A 9,961-nucleotide genomic window follows, 5' to 3' on the forward strand; every position below is an offset into this window, starting at 1 on the left:
AGCTAGCTAAGCTTTGCTAAGCCTTGCTTAACTTTGCTAAGCCTTGCTTAACTGAGCTAAGCTTTGCTAAGCTTTGCTAAGCCTTGCCTCAGCTAGCTAACCTTTGCAAAGCCTTGCTTAACTGAGCTAAGCCTTGCTAAGCCTTACCTAAGCTAGCTAAGCTTTGCTAAGCCTTGCTTAACTGAGCTAAGCCTTGCTAAGCCTTGCCTAAGCTAGCTAAGCTTTGCTAAACCTTGCTTAACTGAGCTAAGCCTTGATAAGCCTTGCTAAGCCTTGCCTAAGCTAGCTAAGCTTTGCTAAGCCTTGCTTAACTGAGCTAAGCCTTGCTAAACCTTGCTTAACTGAGCTAAGCCTTGCTTAACTGAGCTAAGCCTTGCTTAACTGAGCTAAACCTTGCTTTTTTGCTAAGGTTCTCTAAACCTTGCTTATCTTTCCTTAGCCTTGCTTAACGTTTTGCTAAGCTTCGCTTAAGTTTGCTAAGCTTTCCTCATTGCTTTTTTGGCCTCTGTTGTTTTTCCAGTGTCGTTCGCCCCCTCCCCTCGGGACCAGCCCCCCCCCCCCCGCCCCCAGCCCCGAGGTCCCGGCGGGGAACGGCCGAAACCCGTCGGCTTTGCCCGAACGGGCCCCTGGGCCCGCCCGGCTCCTCGCCCCGGGCCGCGAGTCCCGCGAGTTCCGCCTCGTCGCGGGTCAGCGCCGCTCCCGCCACGCGTTTTGGTGCTTAATTTGGGAGGAATGGAATTTTCCCCCAGGACTTCGTGGTGAATCCCGGGGGATCCGGCGTTGTCACGGGGCCGCCGTCAGCATCCGCACGTCCGGGTTCCCGGGAAACCGTCGCGGGGACGTGCCGGGGTGCGGAGCAAACCCCCCTTGGGATGCCGGGACCCCCCGGCCCCGCCCGGGGTTTTCGGGGCGAGGTTTGTGTCAGCGGGGCCGGGCGGTTGCGGGATGGCGGCTCCGGGCTGGGGCTGGAGCAGGGAGGGAGCATCCGCAGGGATCCGACCCCCGGGAGCATCCCCAGAGCATCCCGGTCCCCGGCAGCATCTCCCTGCCGGCGGCGACATCCTCATCCCGCCGGTTTTGGGGTTCTCCATGGGGATTTTGGGGACGATCCCGTTGCGCGTGGCATTTGGGGGGGGGCCGGAGGGGGGGGGGTCCTCGCTCCCGGCCGGAGTAGGGGGACTCTGAGCCCCCCCAGCATCCCCAGGGACCCGTTACGGACCCACAAACCACGGCTTTCCCTCCTTTATTTCAACAACAGCTTAAAAAAACCCCGATTTACCCTTTTTCTCCCCAGATTGCCCCGGCCGGGAGCGTCGCGCTGTTTTCTCATTTACAACTCGGCAAACGGCCCCTAAAATGGGGGAATATTCACGTTATTGGAGATCTGATAATTTATCGCAGGAGTTTGGGATTTTCTAGGGCCGGACCACGGAAGGGCATCCCCGATTTCTCACCCTCTCTGCAGCATCCAGGTGGAAAAAAATATGTTTAAACCCATTATTGATGATTTTTTACCTTTTTCCCAGCAATTCCAAGCGAGCTTTTCACTCCCAGATGAGCGAACCGTCCCCGCGGCCGATGCTTTTACGTAAAAAGCCCCAACCCCCCCAAAATATTATTAACCCACCTCCGGGTTTGCTCATCCCGCTGTTGCAGGGAGCAGCTCCCCGATTCCCGGGATGCCGAACCCCAAATCGGAGCAGCGGGATGGCGATGCGCCCCACCAGCAGCGTCTGGGGTCATTAAACCCCCAATTCTGGGGTAATTATCCCCAAATTCTGGGGTCATTCCACGGGGGAGGTGCGGGTCAGGGCGCGGGGTTTATTCCGCTCCTGCGGGGGGGGCGGTTGGAGCAAAAGTGGAGCCGAGTCGGAGGGAGGGAGGGAGAGAGGGAGGGAGGGAGGGAACGCGTGGAGGGATGGAGGGAGAGAGGGATTGAGAGGGAGGTGAAGGGCTGGAGGGAGGGAGGGAGGGAGGGAGAGAGGGAGGGAGGAAGGAATAGAGGGAGGGAAGAACGCAGGGAGGGAGAGAGGGATGAAGGAGGGGATGAAGGAAGGGATGGATTGAGGGAGGGATGGCAGGAGGGATGGAGGGAGAGGTGAAGGGAGGGAGGGAGGGAGGGAGGGAAGAGCTCATGGAGGGATGGAGGAAGGGAGGGAGGGAGGAAGACATGGAGGGATGGAGGGAGAGAGGGATTGAGAGGGAGGTGAAGGGCTGGAGGGAGGGACGGAGGGAGGGATGGGGAGAGATGAAGGGATGGAGGCTTGGAGGGAGGGAGGGATGGAGGAAGGAATGGAGGGAGGGAAGAATGCATGGAGGGAGGGAGGGAGAGAGGGATGGAGGGAGGGAAGAACGCATGGAGGGAGGGAGGGAGGGAGGAAGGGAGGGAGACATGGAGGGAGGGAGGGAGAGAGGGATGAAGGAGGGGATGAAGGAAGGGATGGATTGAGGGAGGAATGGAGGAAGGGATGGAGGGAGAGGTGAAGGGATGGAGGGAGGGAGGGAGGGAGAGAGAAAGGGATGGAGGAAGGGATGGAGGGAGGGAAGAGCTCATGGAGGGAGGGAGGGAAGGAGGGAGGGAGGGAGAGGGAGGGAGGGAGGGAGGGAGGGAGGGAGGAAGGAATGGAGGAAGGAATGGAGGGAGGGAAGAACGCAGGGAGGGAGGGAGGGAGACATGGAGGGATGGAGGGAGAGAGGGATGAAGGAGGGGATGAAGGAAGGGATGGATTGAGGGAGGGATGGCAGGAGGGATGGAGGGAGAGGTGAAGGGATGGAGGGAGGGAGAGAGGGAGGGAGGGAGGAATGGAGGGATGGATTGAGGGAGGGCTGGAGAGAGATGAAGGGATGGAGGCGTGGAGGGAGAGGGGGGTGCATGGAGGGAGGGAGGGAGGGCGGGAGCCCCCTCCTGCTCTCAGCCCCCCCTCGGCCCAAGGAGGGGGGGTTTGGCGCAGGTGCCGGGGCCCGACCCCCCCCGAGGCTGCCCCTCCCCCCGTGCCCGGGGACCCCGGGGTGGGGAGCGGGAGGGAGGGAACGGGGCCGGGGGGGGAATCAGGAGCCTCCCGAGGGCACCGGCGGCTGCGTGGGGCCCCCACGCGGTGGGTCAGGCACGAGCACCTCCGTATTTTGGGGGGGGGGGTCCCAAAACATCCCCCGTGACAGCTCGGCTCCCGCTGCTCGTCAGCCATCGCTCTGCCTGTCGGGGGGGGGTTGCGGTTATTTTGGGGGTGGAATAGGAGGAATTTGGGGTGAAAGAGGAGGAATTTGTTTAAATCCGGCCTTTGCGGCGATGCTGCAGCGTGGCAGGCCCCCCCCCCCCCCAGCCAAAACGCCCCCCCGTCACGCTTCCCTCTCGTAAATAAACAGGGGAAACCGGGGCATTTCGCTTCTTATTACAGAAAAAATAACCATTCACCAGGTTTTCAAGCAGAAAAGGGGCTGAAATTTCCGCCAAAAAAGCAAATTTTTGCAAAAGCAAAAAAATCGGCGTTAGCGTTTCCCGGCAGCGGCCGGGCCGCGTTCGCCGGCGGGGTCCGGCCTTTCCCGGCGGATCTTTGCACGGTGCCGCCAGGACCGGGAGGTCGGGGCCCCGCGTCCTTCGTCCCAGCGCTCCCGGGGCTGGTTTGGGTCCGTTTTGTGGTGATTTGGGGCAGGTGGAAGAGGGCACTGGGGGTACTGGGGGTACTGGGGGCAGCCATCGACCGTCAGCCCCATCGATGGGGCGCGCAGCGCAGTGGGGCTGGGCTGGATTTGGCCCTTCGGGGGGTGGTTGGGGGGCAATTCCCCCCCCCCCAGTGTGGGGGGATGGGGGGGGGATGTGGGTCCCACCGTGCCGGCCCTTGGCCCCGTGGTTGGGGGGGGGGGGGGGGCGGTGCCCAGAGCCTGAGGTGGAGCTGGCGTGGGGCGGGGGGGGGCAGAGGATGGGGGTGTGGGGCAGAGGGGGCAGCAGACCGTGGGGTGGGTTGTGGGGCTGTGGGGCAGGAGATGATGGGATCTGTGGGGCAGGAGGCGACAGGACCGTGGGGCCGTGGGGCAGGAGGCGATGGGGGCTGTGGGGCAGGAGGCGACGGGGCCGTGGGGCCGTGGGGCAGGAGGCAATGGGGACTGTGGGGCAGGAGGCGATGGGCTCTGTGGGGCAGGAGGCGATGGGCTCTGTGGGGCAGGAGGCGACAGGGCCGTGGCGCTGTGGGGCCGTGGGGCAGGAGGCGATGGGATCTATGGGGCAGGAGGTGATGGGATCTGTGGGGCAGGAGGCGACGGGGCCGTGGCGCCGTGGGGCAGGAGGCGATGGGATCTATGGGGCAGGAGGCGACAGGGCCGTGGGGCCGTGGGGCAGGAGGCGATGGGGGCTGTGGGGCAGGAGGCGACAGGGCCGTGGGGCCGTGGGGCAGGAGGCGATGGGATCTATGGGGCAGGAGGCGATGGGCTCTGTGGGGCAGGAGGCGACAGGGCCGTGGCGCTGTGGGGCCGTGGGGCAGGAGGCGATGGGATCTATGGGGCAGGAGGTGATGGGCTCTGTGGGGCAGGAGGCGACAGGGCCGTGGCGCTGTGGGGCCGTGGGGCAGGAGGCGATGGGCTCTGTGGGGCAGGAGGCGACAGGGCCGTGGGGTGTGGGGCGGGAGACCACGGGGCTCTGTAGGGCAAGGGGGCGGGAGCGATGGGGGCCGTGGGGCAGAGCCCGGGACACGCCCTCCGCCCCGCCCCCCGCCGGCTCCACCCCGAAGCCCCGCCCTCTCTGGGGGAGGGGGCGTGTCCTCCGCGGGACGCCCCGCCCCCGCCCGCGGTGCCTGGAATGTTTGCGAGGTAAACACCGCCGGGCCCCGCCCCCGCGCGCCGCCCGGCCAATCCCCGCGCCGCGGCTCCGCCCCCGCCCGCCGCCCGCCCAGTCAGCGCCCGCCGGCCGTTTCAAGGCTCCCCCCCCGCCCCCCGCCCGCCGGCGTCGATAACAAAATAACAAAGCGCCGGACGCGGCCGCCCCTCCCCCCTCCCCCCCCCCGCCCCTCCCCCCTCCCGCCCCTCCCCGCCGCCCCCCGCCCCGCCCCCCCCCCATCCCGGCCCGACCGGGGGGGGCCTGGAAACCGCCGCGGCCCCGTTTCCTCCGGCGGGCGCGTGCGGGGCGGCGCGGCCCCCCCTCCCCCTCCCGGTGCGGGGTCCCCCCTCCCCCCCCCCCCCCCCCCGGGCTCGACGGCGGCGCGAGGCGGCAGGTACCGGAGGGGGGGGGGAGGGGGGGGCCAAGCCCCCGCCGGCGGCGCGGGGCAGGTCGGGCCGGGGGGGGGGCGGGGCGGAACCCCCCGGGTGGGGGGCTGGGCGGCGCGTGTGTCCCCTCACTGTCCCCCCCCCCCGCTGTCACCCCCGTTAATGCCCCCCCTTTATTGTCCCCCTCGCTGTCCACCCCCCCCCGTCGTGTCCCCGCCCCCCCGGAGGGGGCAGGACCGAGGCCGGGGTGAGGGGCTCCCCGGGGGGGAGGGGTGCAGGGACCCCCCCCCGGTGTGGGGTTATGGGGGGGGGGAGGGGGCTCCCCGAATCCCCCCCGACAGGGATACCGTGACCCGGGGACGCAGAGGGAGGGGGGACATCGGCCGGGGGGGGGTGGGGGGCACCGGGGGGGGCGCGGGGGGGCCAGCGGGACCGGCGGCCGCGGCCCGGTTCAAGTAATCCAGGATAGGCTGTTCCAGCCCGGCCTGTTCCCGGTTACTTGTCCCGGGAGGCGGCCGGTGACGACACGGGGCCGGGGGGGGGGACATGGGGGGGGGGACATGGGGACCGGGGGGGTGGCAGCCCCCGGGGATGCAGTCCTGGGGGACGGTGGCCGTGCTGGGGGGGGGGGGGGGAGCCCCGTCCTTTGGCCACCGGTGGCCCTTGTCCCCCTCCCCCCCATGTCCCTTGTCCCCCCCTCGATGTCTCTCGCCCCCCCCCCCGGTGCCAAGATGGGGACTCGGGGCTGTGACACCCCCCCCCCCCGCCGGTGACCCCTGCTCAGCCCAAGGGGGCCAGAAAGGGCCCCCCAGAACAGCCCCAGCGTCCCCCCCCCGCCTTTGGGGGGGTCCTGGGCGCAGCCCCCCTCCCCATCACACCCCTTTTCTCTGCCCCCGCCCCCCCGGTTTTGGACGTTTTGCACCGATTTGCCATTAAAAAACCAGTAGAAAAGTGGCGGCTCGGGGGGGGGGGGGGCACAGGGATGTTGGGGGGCAGCTCCCGGGCAGCGCTGGGGGGGGGGCAGGGCCCCGCCGCGTTCCCACCCCACAGAGCACCCGGGGCCGGGTCTGCCACGGCTTTATTCGTCCTCCCGAGACACCGGGGGGCTCACGCACCCCCCACCCCCCCCCCACGTGCCCCTCACCCCCCACGCACCCCCCAACCCCTCCACCTCCCCCCACCCGCTGCCGAGGCGCCCAGCGAGGGCCTGATCCTGACCCGGGGTGTGGGGCTGAGCTCAGTGTGGGGCTGATCCTGGCCCGGGGTGTGGGGCTGAGCTCAGTGTGGGGCTGATCCTGGCCCGGGGTGTGGGGCTGAGCTCAGTGTGGGGCTGATCCTGACCCGGGATGTGGGGCTGAGCTCAGTGTGGGGCTGATCCTGACCCGGGGTGTGGGGCTGAGCTCAGTGTGGGGCTGATCCTGACCCGGGATGTGGGGCTGAGCTCAGTGTGGGGCTGATCCTGACCCGGGGTGTGGGGCTGAGCTCAGTGTGGGGCTGATCCTGGCCCGGGGTGTGGGGCTGATCCTGACCCGGGGTGTGGGGCTGAGCTCAGCGTGGGGCTGATCCTGACCTGAGGTGTGGGGCTGAGCTCAGAGTGGGGCTGATCCTGGCCCGGGGTGTGGGGCTGAGCTCAGTGTGGGGCTGATCCTGACCCGGGGTGTGGGGCTGAGCTCAGTGTGGGGCTGATCCTGGCCCGGGGTGTGGGGCTGAGCTCAGTGTGGGGCTGATCCTGGCCCGGGGTGTGAGGCTGAGCTCAGTGTGGGGCTGATCCTGGCCCGGGGTGTGGGGCTGAGCTCAGTGTGGGGCTGATCCTGGCCCGGGGTGTGGGGCTGAGCTCAGTGTGGGGCTGATCCTGGCCTGGGGTGTGGGGCTGAGCTCAGTGTGGGGCTGATCCTGGCCTGGGGTGTGGGGCTGAGCTCAGTGTGGGGCTGATCCTGATCTGAGGTGTGGGGCTGAGCTCAGTGTGGGGCTGATCCTGACCCGGGGTGTGGGGCTGATCCTGACCCGGGGTGTGGGGCTGAGCTCAGTGTGGGGCTGATCCTGACCCGGGGTGTGGGGCTGATCCTGACCCGGGGTGTGGGGCTGAGCTCGCCGTGGCCCGCGCTCCCCCGGCTCTACCCCCCCCGGCCGGGGGGCTCCTCCCCGCAGCGGAAGCGCAGGAAGTCCCGCACGGCCAGCGCCCCCCGCGCCCCCAGGAACTGCCCCACGGTGAGGCCGGGCTCCAGCAGGAAGCTCTGCGCCAGCAGCCGCGTCTCCTCCTCCCCCCGGGGCTGGTCCTGGGGGGTCCCCACGGCCGTGGGTGCCATCCCCACCACGTGCTGGGCCACCTTCCGCCCCACCTCCTCCAGCGTCGCCGCCGGGGGCCGCGGCTCCGTCACCCGACAGGCCACCAGCGCCCCGTACGTCCCCATGGCCACCGGCGCGGCGGCCGGCAGCCACCCGTGGGCGTAGGCGGCGATGTAGCCGTCCTCCTCCGGCACCCGCAGCCAAGCGGCGCGGCGCAGGATCAGGTTTTCACCCAATTTCCCTAAAAAAACGGGGGTTGGCAGGATGCGGCCCTGGGGTGGGGGTGGGGTCCTACCCCAGCCCCCCCTTTCCCTGTCCCCAAACCCTGAGCCGCGTGCTTGTCCCCGGGATGTGGCTCCGGTCACCGCTCGGGGGTTCCTGCCCCCCCCCCAGGGGTTCCTGACCGCCCCCCCAGGGGTTCCTGCCCCCCTGGGGGTTCGCCCCCCCAGGGTGGGTTTTGGGGTCCCCCCAGCACTCACCTATGGCCAGCGCGAGGTGGTCGCTGAGCAGAGTCCCCCCGTCCCCCCCCTGGAGCTGGGCCAGCTCGTCCTCCCGCAGCAGGTGCTGTGAGAGAGGGGAGAGGAGTTTTTGGGGGGGTTCTGGGGGGGGGGCGGTTCTGGGGGTTACCCCCCCCCCTCCCCTCACCTTGGTGCAGCAGGTGGGCGGCGCGGCGGCGGCGCGGCAATGGGCCATGGTGCCCAGCGCCGCCTGCTCCACCAGCCGCTGGAATTCGGCGTTTCTGGCCACGAAATCCGTCTCGCAGTTCACCTACGGGAGCGACAGCGAGCGCGCGTGTCCGTGTCCCCGCGTGTCCGTGTCCCCGCGTGTCCGTGTCCCCGCGTGTCCCCGACCCTCCCCCCGTGTCACCCACCTCCACCATGGCGGCCGCCGGCCCCTCCCGCAGCAGCCCCACCAGCCCCTCCCGCGTCCGGCGACCCCGCACTTGGGTGGCTTTGCTCCAGCCCTGCCGCTGCGCCTGCTCCTGCAGCCAGGCCTCTGCCTGGGGGGGGGACACGGGGGGGGGGGACACGGGGGGGGGGTCACGGAGGGGGGGTCACGGAGGGGGATGGGCACAGGGAGGGGGCGGGCTCCCCCGGGGTCGTGTGTCCCCCACCCCCACTCCCTTCCCCTCCAGATCCCCCCCTTGGCTCCCCCCCAGTTTCCCCTCCCACCCCCCTCCTCCCCCGTCCCCCCCCCAGGTCCTCGTGTCCCCCCCCAGGTCCCCGTGTCCCCCCCCAGCTCCCCATTCCCTTCAGCCCCCCCAGGTCCATGCCCCCCCCCCATGGCTCCCCGTCCCCATCCCCTGTCCTGGTCCCCCCCAGGTCCCCATCCTACCCCCCCTCCTCGCCCCCACCCCCCCGCCCGGGTCCCCCCAATTCCTCCACCCCCCCCCGTTGCCTCCCCATCCCCCCTTCCCGGTCCCCATCCCCCCCGGGTCATTGTCCCCCAGGTCCTGTCCCGCCGCCCCCCCTTGCTTCCCCCCCCAGGTCCCCATCCCCCCCTCTTGATCCCCACCCCCCCCGGTCCCCCCCAGCCCCCCCCGTTCCCTGCCCCCCCCTCCCCCGCTTCTCCCCCCCCACCTGCCCCAGCTCCCCCCCGCAGCGCCGCAGCGCTTCCCGGCACTGCAGGAACGGCAGCCCCGTTCGCCGCCGCAGCTCCAGCAGCGCTTCCTTGTCCGCCGCCAGCACCGGGGGGGCGGCGCGGAAGAACCGGGCCGGGGGGACCTGCGGGGGAGGGGCGTGAGGCGGCACCGGGACCCCCCAACCCCCCTCCCGGAGGGGAGCGATGTGTCCGGGGACTCGGGGCGGTGCGGAGGGGTCCCGGGGCGGGGAACCCCAGGAGGGCCCCGGTTGGTGGGAAGAGGCCCCGGGGGGGGGGTTCCCGGTGGCGGGAAGGGGGAGCCTGGGGGCGGAGGAGGAGCCCCGGGGGGGTCCCGGTGTGTGGGGGGCGGGCCCGGGTCTGCGGGAAGGAGCCCCGGGACGGTCCCGGGGGGAGAGGAGGGGTCCCCGGGCGGGTCGGTGTTGGCGGGGGGATTCTCGGGGGGGGTCCCGGTGCGGGGCGGGGGGGAGCCTCGGGGGCTCCCGAGGGGGGTCCCGGGGACGAGGGGTGCCCCGGAGGGCGGGGGGTCCCGGTGCGGGGGGGGTCCCGGTTGGGGTCGGCGCGGGGGGAAGGGGTCCCGGTTGGGGTCGGCCCCGCCGCTCACCCGCGCGGCCCCGCACACCGCGCTCCGCGCCGCCCGCTGCATCCCGGCCCCGGCCCCGGCCCGCGGCGCGCGCCGGTGACGTCACGGCGCCGCTCTACGGGCGCCGTCGGGGGTCAGAGCGCTCCGGGCGCGCTCAGGGCGCATGCGCCGGGCCGGGGCCCGGCCGCCGATTGGCTGGCGGGATGGATGGGGTGCGCGTGACGTCACTCCGGGCGCGACAGCGCCGCGCCATTGGATGGGAAAGGGGCGAGACCCGCGGGCCTATAGAGCCCCCCCCAG

The 9,961-nt window shown here is 70.4% G+C and overlaps 1 protein-coding gene across 3 annotated transcripts; it reads right to left on the bottom strand.

The window, feature by feature from the left end:
- Positions 1–7,307: 7,307 nt before the first annotated feature.
- Positions 7,308–9,759, bottom strand: TSFM (Ts translation elongation factor, mitochondrial). Of its 3 annotated transcripts, XM_075133943.1 has the most exons (6): positions 9,683–9,759; positions 9,060–9,203; positions 8,351–8,479; positions 8,125–8,247; positions 7,959–8,043; positions 7,308–7,720 (listed from the first exon to the last, which is right to left on the bottom strand). In XM_075133943.1, the coding sequence occupies exons 1-6, from the start codon at positions 9,722–9,724 to the stop codon at positions 7,308–7,310; spliced, it is 936 nt and encodes a 311-aa protein (XP_074990044.1). In that variant the 5' UTR covers positions 9,725–9,759. The 3 variants fall into 3 exon arrangements, with proteins under 3 accessions (XP_074990044.1, XP_074990045.1, XP_074990043.1); XM_075133944.1 differs by lacking the exon at positions 8,351–8,479; XM_075133942.1 differs by having other exon boundaries at positions 7,959–8,247.
- Between the last annotated feature and the right edge of the window lie 202 nt (positions 9,760–9,961).

Source organism: Calonectris borealis, chromosome 30, assembly GCF_964195595.1.
Source record: "Calonectris borealis chromosome 30, bCalBor7.hap1.2, whole genome shotgun sequence".
Classification (NCBI taxonomy): domain Eukaryota; kingdom Metazoa; phylum Chordata; class Aves; order Procellariiformes; family Procellariidae; genus Calonectris; species Calonectris borealis.

Bases quoted from the DNA above. Each gene is read 5' to 3' on its own strand.
- TSFM (XM_075133942.1), bottom strand. From the start codon at position 9,724: ATGCAGCGGGCGGCGCGGAGCGCGGTGTGCGGGGCCGCGCGG. The intron at 9,204-9,682 runs GTGAGCGGCGGG...CCTCCCCCGCAG, and splicing joins CGGTGTGCGGGGCCGCGCGG to GTCCCCCCGGCCCGGTTCTT. The intron at 8,248-8,350 runs GTGGGTGACACG...TCGCTCCCGTAG, and splicing joins CGGCGGCCGCCATGGTGGAG to GTGAACTGCGAGACGGATTT.